We start from the raw sequence: 19196 nt of genomic DNA, 5'->3' as shown, positions 1-19196 counted from the left end.
ATTATTCCTTGCATCTTCTCAGACCATGATGGAATAAAAGTTGAACTAAATAACAACAGGAACCTGCATACCCATACAAAAACATGCAAGCTAAACAACCTTATGCTGAATGATGCATGGGAAATAGATGAGATTAAAAAGGAAATCACCATATTTTTGGAACAAAACAACAATCAAGACACGAATTACCAGAACCTCTGGGATACTGCAAAGGCAGTCCTAAGAGGGAAATTTATAGCATGGCAAGCCTTCCTCAAGAAAACGGAAAGAGAGGAAGTCAATAACTTAATGGAACATCTCAATCAACTGGAGAAAGAAGAACACTTCAACCCCAAACGCAGCAGAAGAAAAGAAATAACTAAAATCAGAGCAGAATTAAATGAAATTGAAAACAAAAGAATTATACAACAGATCAATAAATCCAAAAGCTGGTTTTTTGAAAAGATGAATAAAATAGATAAACCTTTGGCCAACTTAACCAGGAAAAAAAGAGTAAAATCTCTGATTTCATCAATCAGAAATGGTAATGATGAAATAAAAACAGACCCCTCAGAAATTCAAAAAATCCTTAACGAATACTACAAGAAACTCTACTCTCACAAATATGAAAATCTGAAAGAAATCAACCAATACCTGAAAGCACGCCACCTACTAAGACTTAGCCAGAACGAAGTGGAAATGTTGAACAGGCCTCTATCAAGTTCGGAAATAGCATCAACTATACAAAATCTCCCTGAAAAGAAAAGCCCAGGACCAGATGGCTTTACGTCAGAATTTTACCAAAACTTTAACGAAGAACTAGTACCGATACTACTAAACCTCTTCCAAAATATAGAAAAAGAAGGAATATTACCCAGCACATTCTACGAAGCAAACATCACCTTAATCCCCAAACCAAGGAAAGACCCAACAAGAAAAGAAAATTATAGACCAATATCACTAATGAATATAGATGCTAAAATACTCAATAAGATCCTAACAAACAGAATCCAACAACACATCAAAAAAATTATACACCATGACCAAGTCAGATTTATCCCAGGGTCTCAAGGCTGATTCAATATACGTAAATCTATAAATGTAATTCAACACATAAACAAACTTAAAAATAAAGACCATATGATTCTTTCAATTGATACAGAAAAAGCTTTTGATAATATCCAGCATCCCTTCATGATCAGAGCACTTAAGAAAATTTAGAAGGGACATTTCTTAAACTAATAGAGGCCATGTACCGCAAACCCACAGCCAATATCGTATTGAATGGAGTTAAATTAAAATCATTTCCACTTAGATCAGGAACCAGGCAAGGATGCCCATTGTCTCCATTGCTCTTTAACATTGTAATGGAAGTTTTAGCCATTGCAATTAGGGAAGAAAAGGCGATCAAGGGTATCCACATAGGGTCAGAAGAGATCAAACTTTCACTCTGCGCAGATGATATGATTGTATATCTGGAAAACACTAGGGATTCTACTACAAAACTTTTAGAAGTTATCAAGGAATATAGCAATGTCTCAGGCTACAAAATCAACACCCATAAATCTGTAGCCTTTATATATACCAACAGTAAACAAGCCGAACAGTCAAGGACTCTATTCCTTTCACAGTAGTGCCAAAGAAGATGAAATATTTGGGAGTATACCTAACAAGGACGTGAAAGATCTCTACAAAGAGAACTATGAAACTCTACGAAAAGAAATAGCCGAAGATGTTAGCAGATGGAAAAACATACCATGTTCATGGCTGGGAAGAATCAACATTGTTAAAATGTCCATACTGCCCAAAGCAATATATAATTTTAATGCAATTCCTATTAAAGCTCCATTGTCATACTTTAAAGATCTTGAAAAAATAATACTTCGTTTTATATGGAATCAGAAAAAACCTCAAATAGCCAAAACATTACTGAGCAATAAAAACAAAGCAGGAGGAATCACGCTACCAGACCTGAGACTGTACTATAAATCCATAGTGATCAAAACAGCATTGTAATGGCACAAAAGCAGAGAAATAGATGTCTGGAACAGAATAGAGGACCAAGAGATGGATCCAGCTACTTAACCGTTATCCGATCTTTGACAAGCCAATAAAAACATTCAGTGGGGAAAAGATTCCCAATTTAACAAATGGTGCTGGGTAAACTGGCTGGCAACCTGTAGAAGATTGAAACTGGACCCACACTTTTCACCATTAACTAAGATAGACTCTCACTGGATGAAAGATTTAAACTTAAGACATGAAACTATAAAAATACTTGACGAAAGTGCAGGGAAAATTCTTGAAGGAATCGGCCTGGGTGAATATTTTATGAGGAGGACTCCCCAGGCAATTGAAGCAGTATCAAAAATATACTACTGGGACCTGATCAAACTAAAAAGCTTCTGCACAGCCAAGAACATAGTGAGTAAAGCAAGCAGACATCCCTCAGAATGGGAGAAAATATTTGCAGGTTATACCTCCGATAAAGGTTTAATAACCAGAATCCACAGAGAACTCAAATTTTTTAGCAAGAAAAGAACACGTGACCCCATTTCAGGGTGGGCAAGGGACTTAAAGAGAAACATCTCTAAAGAAGACCGATGCAAAATCTACAAAAATATGAAAAAAAGTTCATCATCCTTAATCATCAGAGAAATGCAAATCATAATCAGTCTGAGATATCACCTAACCCCAGTAAGAGTAGCCCACATAACAAAATCCCAAAACCAGAAATGTTGGCGTGGATTTGGAGGAAAGGGCACACTTCTACACTGCTGGTGGGAATGCCCACTAATACGTTCCTTCTGGAAGGATGTTTGGAGAATCCTTAGGGACCTAAAAATAGACCTGCCATTCGATCCTATAATTCCTTTACTAGGTTTATACCCAGAAGACCAAAAGTCACAAAATAACAAAGACATCTGTACCAGAATGTTTATTGCAGCCCAATTCATAATTGCTAAGTCATAGAAGAATCCCAAGTGCCCATCGACCCACGAATGGACTAGCAAATTGTGGTACATGTATACCATGGAATTCTATGCAGCCTTAAAGAAAAATGGAGACTTTACCTCTTTCATATTTACATGGATGGGGCTGGAACATATTCTTCTTAGCAAAGTATCTCAGGAATGGAAGAAAAAGTATCCAGTGTACTCAGCCCTACTATGAAGCTAAATTATAGCTTCCACATGAAGACTATAACCCAAGTATAGCACAAGACTATGGGGAAAGGGCCAAGGAACGGGAAGGGAGGAGGGAGGTTTTGGTCGAGGGAGAGTAATGTGTGGGGCCACATCTATGGTGCATCTTAGAATGGGTACAGGCGATTGCACTAATGTACATAGCTATGATTTAACAATAAAAAAAAATAGGTGATACAGACAGGAACTTCTTAGACAAACCATGCCATTATAGAATAATATTAAGTATGATTAGATGAGTGACCTTCATAGAACTGTGGGGGAAAAGCTTAAGCCCCAGAAGGGCATGGCCACACAGATCTAACCCTAAGAATTATTGCTAGAATTCTAAGTGTTATTTTTCTTGGATCACCATTACATATTACTATCACATATTACTGTAGTTTTAAAATTAAGTACCCAATATCCCTTTTTGGTTGGGTCCAAGAACCTTGGGGAAAGGATGACTTATCAATTTCTAGGCCAACTAACAAACAAGTCATGGGTCCCCTGAAATCATGTGGTACTAAGCCTGCCCTTTATTCATTAGAAAGCTCACCAATACTGCCCACTTCTAATGTTACAAGATATGAGTGAAAAAAGTTTCAAATGTTAGTTGTATACATTTGGAGATCAATCTGGGAAGAAAAAAACAGTAGAGAAATTTGTCTTTAAAATTATTAACACAGTGATACGTCTCATAGTGAAATGTCTATTAGTGTCTAGCAAAGCTTAAGATGACTGAACAGTCAACATTGTATTTCCGATTTACCAAATGTCATTCCCCAAAAATATTTTAAGAGAGATACTAATAATCAATTCTTGTTGCACAGTTTTACTTTCTGCTGCTAATGATTGTTCTTTTAATATTATGTTCAGAATCTGAGAAACATGAGTAGACACATTTTCTGGAATAGATCTGAGAGATCCAAGTGCTCGTGTGGTAATGCCGTCTAATGCAGAAACCCTGGAAGACAGTAGATTACCAAACAAGGGTTTTTCTTTTTTTTTTTTTTTTTTTTTTGTAGAGACAGAGTCTCACCTTACCGCCTTCAGTAGAGTGCCATGATGTACACAGGACTCACAGCAACCTCTAGCTCTTGGGCTTCCGCGATTCTCCTGCCTCAGCCTCCCAAGCAGCTGGGATTACAGGCGCCCGCCACAACGCCCGGCTATTTTTTGGTTGCGGTTCAGCCGGGGCTGGGTTTGAACCCGCCACCCTCGGTATATGGGGCTGGCGCCTTACTCACTGAGCCACAGGGTGGCTCACCAAACAAGGGTTTTTCAACTTCTAAGCATGGCCTTTTGTTTTGAGCTGCCATCCTTAATTAATTTTTCCATGTTACTAAACAGAATATTTAAGTTTTTGCCAAAAATATCCTGAGCTTCTGCATTGTCTTGATAAATTGCCTTCTTCTGATCCAGTTTGGAACGGAGACCATACACATCTTTCGTAGTGTCTTCAACCGTGCTAAGCAGCTTGCTACCAGCATCATGAAGTTTCTCTTCAGTACTTTCCAAAACTGATGTGATGTCTTCTTTAACAAGTTGTTACTTAGTTTCCTGAAAATGTTTCTTTTTTTTTTTTTTTTTTTTATTGTTGGGGATTCATTGAGGGTACAATAAGCCAGGTTACAGTGATTGCAATTGTTAGGTAAAGTCCCTCTTGCAATCATGTCTTGCCCCCATAAAGTGTGACACACACCAAGGCCCCACCCACCTCCCTCCTTCCCTCTTTCTGTTCCCCCCCATAACCATAATTGTCATTAATTGTCCTCATATCAACATTGAGTACATAGGATTCATGCTTCTCCATTCTTATGATGCTTTACTAAGAATAATGTCTTCCACGTCCATCCAGGTTAATACAAAGGATGTAAAGTCTCCATTTTTTTGAATGGCTGAATAGTATTCCATGGTATACATATACCACATCCTGTTAATCCATTCCTGGGTTGGTGGGCATTTAGGCTGTTTCCACATTTTGGCAATTGTAAATTGAGCTGCAATAAACAGTCTAGTACAAGTGTCCTTATGATAAAAGGATTTTTTTTTCCTTCTGGGTAGATGCCCAGTAATGGGATTGCAGGATCAAATGGGAGGTCTAGCTTGAGTGCTTTGAGGTTTCTCCATACTTCCTTCCAGAAAGGTTGTACTAGTTTGCAGTCCCACCAGCAGTGTAAAAGTGTTCCCTTCTCTCCACATCCACGCCAGCATCTGCAGTTTTGAGATTTTGTGATGTGGGCCATTCTCACTGGGGTTAGATGATATCTCAGGGTTGTTTTGATTTGCATTTCTCTAATATATAGAGATGATGAACATTTTTTCATGTGTTAGCCATTCGTCTGTCGTCTTTAGAGAAAGTTCTATTCATGTCTCTTGCCCATTGATATAAGGAATTGTTGGCTTTTTTCATGTGGATTAATTTGAGTTCTCTATAGATCCTAGTTATCAAGCTTTTGTCTGATTGAAAATATGCAAATATCCTTTCCCATTGTGTAGGTTGTCTCTTTGCTTTGGTTATTGTCTCCTTAGCTGTACAGAAGCTTTTCAGTTTAATGAAGTCACATTTGTTTGTTTTTGTTGTTGTTGCAATTGCCATGGCAGTCTTCTTCATGAAGTCTTTCCCCAGGCCAATATCTTCCAGTGTTTTTCCTATGCTTTCTTGGAGGATTTTTATTGTTTCATGCCTTAAGTTTAAGTCCTTTATCCATCTTGAATCAATTTTTGTGAGTGGGGAAAGGTGTGGGTCCAGTTTCAGTCTTTTACATGTAGACATCCAGTTCTCCCAACACCATTTATTGAATAGGGAGTCTTTCCCCCAAGGTATGTTCTTGTTTGGTTTATCAAAGATTAGGTGGTTGTAAAATGTTAGTTTCATTTCTTGGTGTTCAATTCGATTCCAAGTGTCTATGTCTCTGTTTTTGTGCCAGTACCATGCTGTCTTGAGCACTATGGCTTTGTAGTAGAGACTAAAATCTGGTATGCTGATGCCCCCAGCTTTATTTTTGTTACAGAGAACTGCCTTAGCTATACGGGGTTTTTTCCGGTTCCATACAAAACGCAGAATCATTTTTTCCAAATCTTGAAAGTACGATGTTGGTATTTTGATAGGAATGGCATTGAATAGGTAGATTGCTTTGGGAAGTATGGACATTTTAACAATGTTGATTCTTCCCATCCATGAGCATGGTAAGTTCTTCCATTTGTTAATATCCTCTGCTATTTCCTTTCTGAGGATTTCATAGTTTTCTTTATACAGGTCCTTCACCTCCTTCGTTAGGTGTATTCCTAGGTATTTGATTTTCTTTGAGACTATGGTGAAGGGAGTTGTGTCCTTAATTAGCTTCTCATCTTGACTGTTATTGGTGTACACAAAGGCTACTGACTTGTGGACATTGATTTTATATCCTGAAACATTACTGTATTTTTTGATGACTTCTAGGAGTCTTGTGGTTGAGTCTTTGGGGTTCTCTAAGTATAAGATCATGTCGTCAGCAAAGAGGGAGAGTTTGACCTCCTCTGCTCCCATTTGGATTCCCTTTATTTCCTTGTCTTGCCTAATTGTATTGGCTAGAACTTCCAGCACTATGTTGAATAGTAAAGGTGACAGAGGACAACCTTGTCTGGTTCCAGTTCTAAGAGGAAAAGCTTTCAGTTTTACTCCATTCAGTAAAATATTGGCTGTGGGTTTGTCATAGATAGCTTCAATCAGTTTTAGAAATGTGCCACCTATGCCTATACTCTTCAGTGTTCTAATTAGAAAAGGATGCTGGATTTTATCAAATGCTTTTTCTGCATCTATTGAGAGGATCATGTGATCTTTATTTTTGCCTCTGTTAATATGGTGGATAACGTTTATAGACTTGCGTATGTTAAACCAGCCTTGCATCCCTGGGATGAAGCCTACTTGATCATGATGAATGACTTTTTTGATGATAAGCTGTAATCTATTGGCTAGGATTTTGTTGAGAATTTTTGCGTCTATGTTCATGAGTGAGATTGGTCTGAAATTCTCCTTTTTGTTTGGGTCTTTTCCTGGTTTTGGTATCAGGGTGATGTTTGCTTCATAGAATGTGTTGGGGAAGATTCCTTCTTCCTCAATTTTTTGGAATAATTTCTGCAGTACAGGAATAAGCTCTTCCTTGAAGGTTTGATAGAATTCTGGAGTGAAGCCATCTGGACCAGGGCATTTTTTGGTTGGAAGCTTTTTTATTGTTTCTTTGATCTCAGTGCTTGAAATTGGTCTGTTCAGGAGCTCTATTTCTTCCTGGCTGAGTCTAGGGAGAGGGTGTGATTCCAAATATTGATCCATTTCTTTCACATTGTCAAATTTCTGGGCATAGAGTTTCTGGTAGTATTCAGAGATGATCTCTTGTATCTCTGTGGGATCAGTTGTTATTTCCCCTTTATCATTTCTGATTGAGGTTACTAGAGATTTTACTTTTCTATTCCTCGTTAGTCTGGCCAATGGTTTATCTATTTTATTTATTTTTTCAAAAAACCAACTCCTTGTTTCATTAATTTTCTGAATGATTCTTTTGTTTTCAATTTCATTGATCTCTGATTTGATTTTGGATATTTCTTTTCTTCTACTGAGTTTAGGCTTAGATTGTTCTTCTTTTTCCAATTCCATAAGATCTCTTGTGAGATTGTTGATGTGCTCTCTTTCAGTTTTTCGAATGTAGGCATCTAAAGCGATGAATTTTCCTCTCAAAACTGCTTTTGCAGTATCCCACAGGTTTTGGTAGCTTGTGTCTTCATTGTTGTTATACTCAAGGAAGTTAATGATTTCCTGTTTTATTTCTTCCTTCACCCATCTGTTATTCAACAGAAGATTGTTTAGTTTCCATGCCTTTGGGTGGGGTCGAGCATTTTTGTTAGAGTTGAGTTCCACCTTTAATGCCTTATGGTCTGAGAAGATACAAGGTAAAATTTCAATTCTTTTGATTCTGTTGATATTTGTTTTGTGTCCCAGGATATGATCAATTTTGGAGAATGTTCCATGGGGTGATGAGAAGAATGTATATTCTTTATCTTTGGGGTGGAGTGTTCTATATGCGTCTATCAAGCACAGTTGTTCTAGAGTCTCATTTAAGTCTCTTATATCCTTGTTTAATTTCTGTTTAGAGGATCTGTCCAGCTCTGTAAGAGGAGTGTTAAAGTCCCCTGTTATGATGGTATTATCAGATATCATATTGCTCAGACTGAGTAAGGTCTGCTTCAAGAATCTGGGAGCATTTAAATTGGGTGCATAAATATTTAGAATTGAAATGTCTTCTTGTTGTATTTTTCCCTTGACCAATGTAAAGTGACCATCTTTGTCTTTTTTGACTTTAGTTGCTTTAAATCCACATGTGTCTGAAAATAAGATTGCAACTCCTCTTTTCTTCTGAATTCCATTTGCCTGAAAAATTGTCTTCCAACCCTTGACTCGGAGCTTTAATTTGTCTTTTGAAGCCAGGTGTGTTTCTTGCAGACAGCAAATGGATGGCTTGTGTTTTTTAATCCAGTCAACCAATCTATGTCTCTTCAGTGGGGAATTCAAGCCATTAACATTTATTGAGATAATTGATAAGTGTGGTAGTATTCTATTCGTCTTATTTTGTGAGAGTCCATTGCTTAGTTTTATCTTTTGCATCAGTGTGGAGGTTAGGTTCTGTCCTTTGATTTCTGAGTTCTTACTTTGCTGCTGATCCATTGTGGTGGTCAGTGTGCAGAACAGGTTGAAGTATTTCCTGTAGAGCTGGTCTTATTGTGGCGAATTTCCTCAATGTTTGTATATCCGTAAATGATTTGATTTCTCTGTCAATTTTGAAGCTTAGCTTAGCAGGGTACAGAATTCTGGGCTGAAAATTGTTCTGTTTAAGTAGATTAAAGGTAGATGACCATTGTCTTCTTGCTTGGAAAGTTTCATTAGAGAAGTCTGCGGTCAATCTGATGGATTTGCCCCTGTAGGTCAACTGGCGCTTACTCCTGGCAGCTTGCAGAATCTTTTCTTTGGTCTTGACTTTGGAGAGGTTCATCACAATGTGTCTTGGAGAAGCTCGGTTAGAGTTGAGGCGACCTGGGGTCCGATATCCCTCTGAAAGCAGTGTGTCAGAATCTTTGGTGATATTTGGGAAATTTTCTTTTATAATATTCTCTAGTATGGCTTCCATTCCTCTGGGGCATTCTTCTTCCCCTTCTGGAATTCCTATAACTCGTATGTTGGAACCTTCATAAAGTCCCATAATTCTGACAGTGAACGTTCTGCTTTCTCTCTCTTCTTTTCTGCCTCTTTTACTATCTGAGTTATCTCAAAAACTTTGTCTTCTACCTCTGAAATTCTTTCTTCTGCATGGTCTAACCTGTTGCTGATACTTTCCATTGCATCTTTAAGTTCCCTGATTGACTGTTTCATTTCCTTCAGCTCTGCTATATCCTTTTTATATTCTTCATATCGTTCATCTCTTATTTGATTCTGTTTTTGAATTTCCTTTTGGTTATTTTCCACTTTATTAACAGTTTCCTTCATTGTTTCCATCATTTCCTTCATTGTTTTCAACATGTGTATTCTAAATTCCCTTTCTGTCATTCCTAACATTTCTGTATAGGTGGAATCCTCTGCAGTAGCTACCTCATGGTCCCTTGGCGGGGTAGTTCTGGACTGGTTCTTCATGTTGCCTGGAGTTTTCTGCTGATTCTTCCTCATGGGTGATTTCTTTTATCTGTTTACTTGCCCTAATTTTCCTTTCAATTCCTCTTGCTCTTTAAGTTCTTGTGCCTGTGGACTAAGGGTTACAGGACCAGAAGGGTGAGAAGGTTTAAGAGCAAAAAAGCGATGAAAGAAATGAGGACCGAGTGATAAGAAAAAAAAAAAAAATGAAAAAAAAGAAAAATAGAGAAAGGAGAGTGGTTGGGTGAAAGAAATATTGACAAAAAGAAGAGAGGCACAGAAAGAGGGAGACAGAGCAATATAGGTGTACAGTAGGGTACTTTGATACAACCTTAAAAAAAAAAAACACCTTCTGGGGGTGCCAAGTGGGGTGGTTCCCTTGAGGTCAGCAGCTCTTTGCTAACCTGATCAGACACAGTACCCCACCTCCACCAAGTAGAGAGGAAAGACAAAAATGCTATAAATCAAACCAAAACAAGCAAACAGAAAACTTTACGGGATAAAATTGGCTGGAAAAACCAAATAATAGTGGTAGAAACACTAACAAAAATGAAGTTCTGATTATTGAAATAGGCAGCAATGGGAAATTATAATTAAACTAGAAAAATTGAGAAAGAAAAAGGATCTGTATGGAAAAGGTTGAACTTAAAAAACAAAACTACAATCTAGAACGTCAAAATAAACAAAAAAAAAAACCAAACCAAAAAAAAAACCAAACAAACAAACAAAAAAAAAACACACACGCAACCAAAAACAAAGTATATGGAATTGAATATTGTCTGGGCAACACGTGGTCTTCTGGGGTATGAGATGTTAATCACAGTTCTGATACGACTGGAGGCTGCTAGTTTCTCGAACCCCAGCAGGTAGACACCCTAAATCTCTCTTCAGCCCACTTAAAAGGCACTTTGAACTTGTTCACTTACTGAGCAGAAGCTTTCTCAGGGAAGTGCTTGTTGCTGGAATCACTGCTGAAGTGGCTATCCACTTACCCTGTGTGTCAAAACTGGTCTCCCTCTGCCCCCGAGGGTTAGGGCTGCAAGGCGGCTCAGACCCCGCCCTTAGGCTACTTGGTCGCTGGGTTACCAGCTCCCACCCAATTCCAGCTCTGGGACCCTGAGGGCGGAGCTTGCCAGGGCAGATCGCTCACAATGTCTGCCTGTGACCCAGAGCCAAACTCTATTAGCTCCGTCTGGCTCAGGGGCTCAGACTGGGGCCCTAGACAAAGGCCAGAGTTCTCCGCACTCCCGCTCAGGCTCTCCCCAAGGCAGTTCAGCTGAGTGCCAAGTCCAAAGACACCAAAACAGTTCACAGGTAAGGCCTTTCTGGTTTGCAGTCTCGCTGCTACTGAACTTACAGTTGCGGGCGGGTTTAGGCGGATTGAACACACGCGACCACTTGCCGGTTTTCCACTGTTTTAGTCCTCCTCTTGGGGTCCAGAAGTCTCTTGCTGACTCCCTGTATCCTCTCAGGGGTGATGATAGGCAGATCCCACCAGCCAGAGATGCCTGGAGTCCTATATCCCCAGACTCACGGTGCCCAGATGCAAGGAAGCTGTTACTCGGCTGCCATCTTGCTCCACCCCCTAGTTTTTCTTTAAATTAGATAATACTAAGCTAGTGCCCAAGACTCATTCATTCAAAAAATATCTCTTGAATGCCCATCCTGTGCCAGATTGTAAGAGGGAGTCCACACAGTCACAGTCTTCACTGAGCTTGTGGTCCAGCCAGGGAGACAGACATCTTTAAAATTGTCACCTTGATGACTATGAATATACAATAGAGGAAAGTGCAAGGAAGGACAAGTTCATGGTGCGTTAGGAATGTGGGGTAGAACAAAGGCTCCCAGAGGACACAGTGAAGGGCTGAGAGCTGGAGAGAGGGGAGAAGACAACTTGGGGAAGATGCCTGAAAAGCTGATCTGGCCTAGGAGCGCAGCTCCTGCACAGGCCCTGCATTAAGAAGAATCACGGGATGCCAGAAAGACTGAAAGGTTGGAGCCAGGGAGCCAGGAGGTCTGGAGGGATAGGGGTGGCCAGAGAAGTGGGCAGGAGCCAGACCATAGAGGCCTGCTGGCTGGGCAGGGGACTTTTGTCCCTTCCCTGTGGACAGTGAATAACCACCTATGGCTTTAAGCAAAGGCATGGTGTCCTTGGGTGTGCATTTCAAAGACAGATGACTGAACTAATAGGCTGCAGGTGGCCATGCAAAATTATGAGATCTTTCAGAGAAGACCATAACTGCTAACTAGACAAGAGGCAATACAGATTTGGACTGGGCAGTGGTGTTGGGGATGAAGGGAAGAGACAGATTCAAGTGAAACTCGGAGGCAAAATTGATTGGCTGTGGGGGGGAAAGTAATGAAGGAGCTCTGAGGCTTCTAGCACTGAGCTCTGATACATCACTGTTTAGCTTCACCATTTCTGAACTCCTGTCTGAAAGTGCAGCTCATCCCCATTACCCGGGACATTCATGCCTCTTAACAGTGTTTATTTTTATCTATTCCTATTTAACTATTATTTTTCTAGGCCAGGTGCAGTGGTTCACACCTGTAATCCTAGCACTCTAGGAGGCTGAGGCGGCTCGATTGCCTGAGCTCAGGAGTTCAAGACCAGCCTGAGCAAGAGCGAGACCCTGTCTCTACTAAAAATAGAAAAGCTGAGGCAAGGGGATCACTTGAGACCAAAAGTTTGAGGGTGCTGTGAGCGATGACTCTACTCAGGGCGACAGAATGAGATTGTCTCCCAAAAAAAAATCCCCCAGAAACCCAAACATATATATATATATATATATATATATATACATATATTTGTTTTTTTATATATGTACATATAAACAAAAATATATGTATACATATATGTATATAAAAATATATATACATATATATAAAATTGTTCTTTATGCACTTCTAGAAGTCAACTCATAAGTGATCTATCCTGCTATCTCTGCCCACTGATAACTGTCCCTCATTTTTGTTCTGAGGGAGTTTTAAAAGGGAAGCTATCTCTCCCCACCCATTTCCCTGTATCTTGGTATACCTTCCATCCCTCGGGGTGGCCCTCTTTCCTGGAGCTCTGTAGAGAGCCCCCATGTAGCCAGATGTGCATACCTGCCCCCTTGGCCACATGGCTGTCAGCCCCAGGGAGGATGGGACAGCAAATCAGTGGGCAGCCTCAAGTGGCATGTGCCTGCCCCACCCTACCTCCTTTTAGGCTCTACCCTGGTCTTATGCCTCAGGGAGGGATCACCTCGAGGTTGCTGGTCCTGACATTCCCAGGGTAAGAAGGACTGCCAGGCTGACTGCCTGGGCAGTTAGCAGGACTGGCGCCCTGAGATGGGCCAAGAAGCCAGCACTGGGTAGTCGGAGCTGAGAGGAGGTGACACTTGCAAATAGACTCCACACTAGTGCTCAGGAAGGCCTCACTTGGTCCTAAGAGGGGCCTGAGAGGCTTTGTTCCCCCCCACCCCCCCATGTTTTGCCCTTGCTGGATTGAAGCACCACATGTGCAGATGTGGGGACATGCTTCGCTGCATGGGCACCGTGTTGGTGTGCAGCCTGTGTGCACCTTGTGAGCACCCTGTGTGAGCATGGGTGTGCATTCCCCGGGTGGGCTGCCCATATCCTATATCCTCCTTACAGTCTGACCCCCATCTCTTGGACAGGTGGCCGGCCTGTTTCATGACCCAAGCATTGGGAACCCCATCCACATCACCATTGTGCGCCTGGTCCTGGTGGAGGATGAGGAGGTGAGAGGCCTGTGGCCCCATCCGTCCCTGCAGTGGGCATCAGCTGCCAGAGCTCTCCTGCCATTGCCTGAGCTGCTCTGTATGGAAAGGCATAGGGATAGCCTCCTTGGCCTGAGCAGTGTCTTCTGTCACCCCCCGCTCTCCAGCTGGGTCTCTCTCAGGTCTCAGGTCCTTCCTAGGAGGTGCCTGCGGGAGGGGTGGTGAGACGGGAGGATGGACTGCAGCCACTGGCCTGCTGCTTGTCCAGCACTGCCGCTGTAGGCCTTGGTTTCCTGCCTTCCTGTGGAGAAGAATTGGGTCTGACTCTCTTGGAGCCCAGGGGAGGCATGAGCAGCTCTATCTGCCTGCAGGAGGACCTAAAGATCACACACCATGCTGACAACACCCTGCGGAGCTTCTGCAAGTGGCAGAAAAGCATCAACATGAAGGGAGACGCCCACCCCCTGCACCACGACACTGCCATCCTGCTCACCAGGTGCCCAGTCGGGAGAGGCAGGCTCAGGGACAGGAGAGCCGTGCCTAGGGCGGTGCTCCCTGACCCTGAGGGAGAAGTGCTGGTTGGGGGACACAACCCGTTCTAGGGGAGCCCCATGTGAAGAGAGTTTGCACAGCTTTGTTATAAGGCTGGATTCCACCACCCTTTGGGGGAGGGGGACCTGTTTATTTTGAAATAATGAAATAGTTGTGCATTCTCATGTGGAACTAGCACAGAGGCCCCATGTGCCCTTGCTCTGTTTGTCCTGGTGATGACATCTCACAGTATCCCAACCAGGAACTTGGTTTTGATTTGGTCCGCAGACTTGCTTAGCCCTCACTAGTTCTCTGCGTGCATGCATGTATGTGTCCTGGATGCACGTGTGTGCACATTCAGTTCTGCGCAGTTTATCCCTTGTATAGTCAAACATTTACCCTCGCAGTCTGGATGCGGAGCAGGTCTGTAAGAAGGACACCTGCCTGAGAGTCACAGCCACCTCACCACCACCCTCTCTCCTCATCCCCTGTTCACAGGCAGAGTTTGTGAACTCCAGGCAGAGTTACTGGCCCTCTGCTGGGCACCCTCGTCAGAACAGTGACCAGCATTGTTCTGTGCACAAGGCTGCTTCCCAGGCCCAAATGGAACCCAGTGTGCTATGTGTGAATGAGGGCACCCGCTTCCCCAGATGGCCACTGTGCCAGCCTGACATCACAGAGTGTAGGAGGTGATGTCCTTCTTACTCTGGGTCAGTGGAGGCCCTTCCCTGGTCTCCTCAGTTCCAATAGGCCTGGCACTAGTCTGGGTAGCCTGAAGGCCACTTCTCTCTACCTGTGCAGGAAGGACCTGTGTGCAGCCATGAACCAGCCTTGCGAGACCCTGGGCCTGTCCCACGTGGCGGGCATGTGCCAGCCATACTGCAGCTGCAACATCAACGAGGACACAGGCTTGCTGCTGGCCTTCACTGTGGCCCACGAGCTTGGGCACAGGTACTATGCCTGCCCTCATTGCCATGCCAAGAGCCTGGCTTCACCCTCCCCACCTGGGGGCACTGGGCAGCTAGCCCATGGGTCGCAAAATCCCAGAAAAGAAAACTGTTTGGGGAAGGAATTCCATCTTGATCTGGACACACACTGCCCCTGCACTGTCCCCACCCACAGCCAGGCTGCTTCACTGTCAATCAAGCCTGCAGGGTACCTCTGGGACTGGCCTGGAGTGAGCCCTGTGTGAAGGGGGTTGAGATGGGACAGGAAGTCATTGTAGGTCCTTGGCTGTCTCACCCCAGTGCCCTTAGTGCTTATCTGTTTCACTCCTGGTTCCTATTCCATCCTGGTCCCTATTCCATCCCTCTCCTGTTTGCTCTGTGACCTAGGCCAGTTCACTGCCCTCTCTGGGCCTCTGAGTGCCTCCTATAGATTGAGGGGGTTGGATTCAGTCATGCCCAAAGCTCTCTCTGACTGATACTGCTGCCTGGGGCCCTCACATCTGAGTGTGGCCCCAGCCGCAGCCACCTGTGCCCACCCTGTTTATCTGGTGAATATGGCAGCATCTTAGGTTGTCCAGCAAGCTGATGAAGGCAGGTTCTCAGAGAGCTCTGCTGCTCAGAGGTGTTGGGGTAATCCATTCAGATGTGTGGGTTCCCCGGGTGATGGCCGTTCCTGCGGGTCCCTGAAGTTGCTCATGGCAATAGAAGGATTCACTTTGCCATGTTCTGCCATATCCTGGCTGTGTTCTCCGGGTTAGTTCCTTGGCCTCTCTGGGGATAATCATGAAGAGTGAGTTAGACTGTGTTTCTGAACATGTTCAGCATGGTGCCTGGCACCACTGTTCTCATCCTGTCCTTCCTGGGGATGATCTCTTGGGCCTTTTCCGTGATGCAGCAGCTTATCTCCCTTCACTCCAGCACACAGGCTTGGGATAGGAGCTGGGTGTCGGGGAGGTGGGGGCGGGGGCGGTCCTGTTGGACTGCTCTTAAGTCAGTGAGGTTGCAGGGGTCATGTCGGGCCAACCCCTGGGCAAGAGAGGGCGGCTCTGGGTCCTGGCCCTCACTTTTGGCTCAGGCGGGTACACCTGAAAGTGGACCCCCTCGGGACACTAGCTGTCATACCTTCTTTTCGCATTGAGGAAACTGAGGCTCGGAGAGGGCATGTGACCTTCTCAAGACCATAGCCATTGGGTAGCAGAGTTGGCCCTGGGAATTAATACTGTATACCTCGTAGGTCTCTGGGGGAGGGGCAGGCTGATAGCCTCCCTCCGGCTCACCTGCCCCTGGGGCCTGTGCTCTCACACAGTTTTGGCATTCAGCATGACGGAAGTGGCAATGACTGTGAGCCTGTTGGGAAACGGCCTTTCATCATGTCTCCACAGCTCCTGTACGACGCTGCTTCCCTCACCTGGTCCCGCTGCAGCCGAGAGTACGTCACCAGGTTCCTCGAGTAAGTCCCTCACCCAGCCTGGGGCACCCACACTTTATGTAAGGTCACAGTCCAAGAGGGAGATGCAGTGTCACTGCAGTGTTGGGTATGGGAGGGGAGCTTAGAGGGGTACCTGATAAAGATGTGGGGCTGGGGTCCCAGTCGTCCTCCTGGAAGGGACAGTTGAGCTAAATCTTGATGTCTGATCAAGTTCACAATTGTCCAGAAGGGAGATAAATTCCTTCTGCTAGAGGAAGCCTGTGCAGAGACCTGCAGGCATGTAGAAACAGAGTAGTTTTCAGGGAAAGGCGAGGTATGCCCAGGAGATGAAGCCAGAGGAGGCGCAGCCCAGCCTGTGGGCCAGTGAAATGCAGGGAGAAAGTGCTGCTCAAGGGCTGAACTCTAAAGCTTTGACCTTTCTTTTGTGTTCTCTTAATTTGTTGTGGTGTATTTTATTTGCTATTTAATGTTCTATGTAAGAAACTTATATTTTCCCTCTCATTTCTATTTGTGCAGTTCCAGTTTTAGGTGCAAATATGAGAGTGTTTAACTTATATATAGAACCACAGAAATTGTACCGTTCATCTCCCATAGCTCATATATACCACCATAGTGGAAATGCTACACAAAAGTAATACAGCTGGCTGGGCATGGTGACTCATGCTGGTAATCCCAACACTTTGGGAGGCTAAGGTGGGACGATCACCTGAGCCCAGGAGATGGAGCCTGCAGTGAGCTGTGATGATGCCACTGCACTCAGCCTTGGCAAGAGAGTGAGACTGTCTAAAAAAAATAACCCCCAAAACAAGAAAGCCAATTAACTGGATGGGCTTCATCTGACTCCTTGACACATGCACACTGTACCAACACTGTCTACCTTCAGCTTACTGATGAGGAAGGAAAGACTGAAAGGGAATAACAGGGTACCCTCTCTTTCCCTCTCCTCCTGTAGTCATCATTTGCAGTGTAGTCATTGGCTAATATAGAGAAGAACATGATAAAAAGGATGACAGAACTCCTTGGTCATCACCTTCTTTCTGCATTTCTGATTCAAATGGCAAGTGTGGCCTCTCAGCATCCCTCTCCCCCTTTTATGGCTTAGAAACAACATGCTTGTCTTCTTGCTGTGATTCTCCCTGAACCCTGCACACTGTAGATTCTGTGCTTTTGGGGCAAATTGGATGCTAGATACAAGTGAGGTGGCAAGGAATGGTGGATACGGACCTGGAGGTGTCTGCTCACACACATGCCCCTTTGTCCCATCAGAGGAAAGACTTTACCTTCAAAGCACAAAGTCAAAGATACTAAGCGAGGTGCCAGTGGCAGAGCATTAAATTACCTACCTGCCTTGCCCCTCCCTACTCTCCATTGCTTTTCTCTAGGCACTCGCTTTTAAGCTTAACTCTTTTAGCTTTTTCTAAATACTTACTTTCCTTTTCCAGAAAGCGTTCCTTGCTATTTTTTGATTCTTGAGATATCACCTAGAAGGTTGGCATTTAGCACTCCACATTATTTTCTGCACAAATGTTTGTCCCCTCCCATCTCAGTATAGTGTTAACCTAAGTACTTTAGGTCCATAGTCATTGTTTTCATTATTATCATTGTGTAAGTCTTCATCCATGAACCAAACGTTGACATTTCATTTTAAGAACAAGTCTTTTATTTACTTGATTTTCTTTGCCTTTCTAAGTCTTCCATGTCTTTTAACAGTTCTATAATGTCTCTTAATCCAGTTTTCTAGAAAGCAATCTCTATCCAACTCCCTTTTTTTCCTGGGGTTTAACCCCAACTTCACTGTGTCCTCCAGGTTGGACTGGTTGCTTTCTAGGCCTACCCTAAGATTGTCATGGAGGGGCTTCCTGTTTCCTAGATACCTGCAATTATTTTTTTTTGAGACAGAATCTCTCTATGTCACCCTCAGTAGAGTGCCATGGTGTCACAGTTCACAGCAACCTCTAACTCTTGGGCTTAAGCGATTGTCTTGCCTCAGCCTCCCAAGCAGCTGGGACTATAGGTGCCCAGCACTATGCCTGGCTATTTTTTGTTGTAGTTGTCACTGTTGTTTAGCTGACCCGGGCTGGGTTTGAAACCACTAGCCTCAGTGTATATGGCCAGCACTCTAACCACTGTCTATAGGTGCACAGCCAGATCCCTGGAACTACTTTTGGGAGGGTACCTTTTTGATTTTTTATTTGTTTGCGTGGAGCACGTCCTGAAGTAACTTTGTGAGAAAGCGTGCAGAGGGGCAATTTGCCTCTCTGAAAGTATCTTTATTCTTTTCTTATATCTGATTGATAGTTTGATTTGAGATCAAATTCCAGGTTAGAATTTACTTCCCTCAGATGTCAAAGGTATTTTTCCAATGTCTCCTGGTTTCCGTCATTGCTATGGAGCAGTCCTATGCCACTCTGATTCCCAAGCTTTTGAATATTACCTTTTAACTATGGAGAAACTTTTAGGATTCTCTCACTCTTTCACTTGTTCTCTCTTTTCCTTTCCTTCCTGCCTCCCTCCCTCACCCCCCTCCCTCCCTTCCTTCCTTCCTTCTGATTTTAAATTTCACAATTATGTGCTTTGGTCTATTTTAATTTGGGGGGCTGCTCATTGGGCCCTTTGAATCTAGAAACTCATGTCTTTCAGTTCTTGGAAATGTTCTTGTTTTATTTATTTGATCATTTTCTATCTTCTGTTTTCTTTTTCTGGAACTCTTTTTTTTTTTTTTTTTGGCCAGGGTTGGGTTTG

General features: G+C 43.3%; 1 protein-coding gene across 1 annotated transcript in view; it reads left to right on the top strand.

Moving 5' to 3' along the window:
* LOC128588735 (A disintegrin and metalloproteinase with thrombospondin motifs 7-like) overlaps positions 1–19196 on the top strand; it is an 82377-nt gene that overhangs the window by 40758 nt on the left and 22423 nt on the right. Inside the window, 5 exon segments of the mRNA XM_053595567.1 lie at positions 13318–13390; positions 13485–13568; positions 13919–14043; positions 14880–15029; positions 16332–16475. Coding sequence (XP_053451542.1) covers positions 13318–13390; positions 13485–13568; positions 13919–14043; positions 14880–15029; positions 16332–16475 — 576 coding nt within the window.

This window comes from Nycticebus coucang, chromosome 6, assembly GCF_027406575.1.
Source record: "Nycticebus coucang isolate mNycCou1 chromosome 6, mNycCou1.pri, whole genome shotgun sequence".
Classification (NCBI taxonomy): Eukaryota; Metazoa; Chordata; class Mammalia; order Primates; family Lorisidae; genus Nycticebus; species Nycticebus coucang.
The sequence above is the reverse complement of the archived record's forward strand: the minus strand, read 5'-3'. Positions and strand labels throughout refer to the sequence as shown.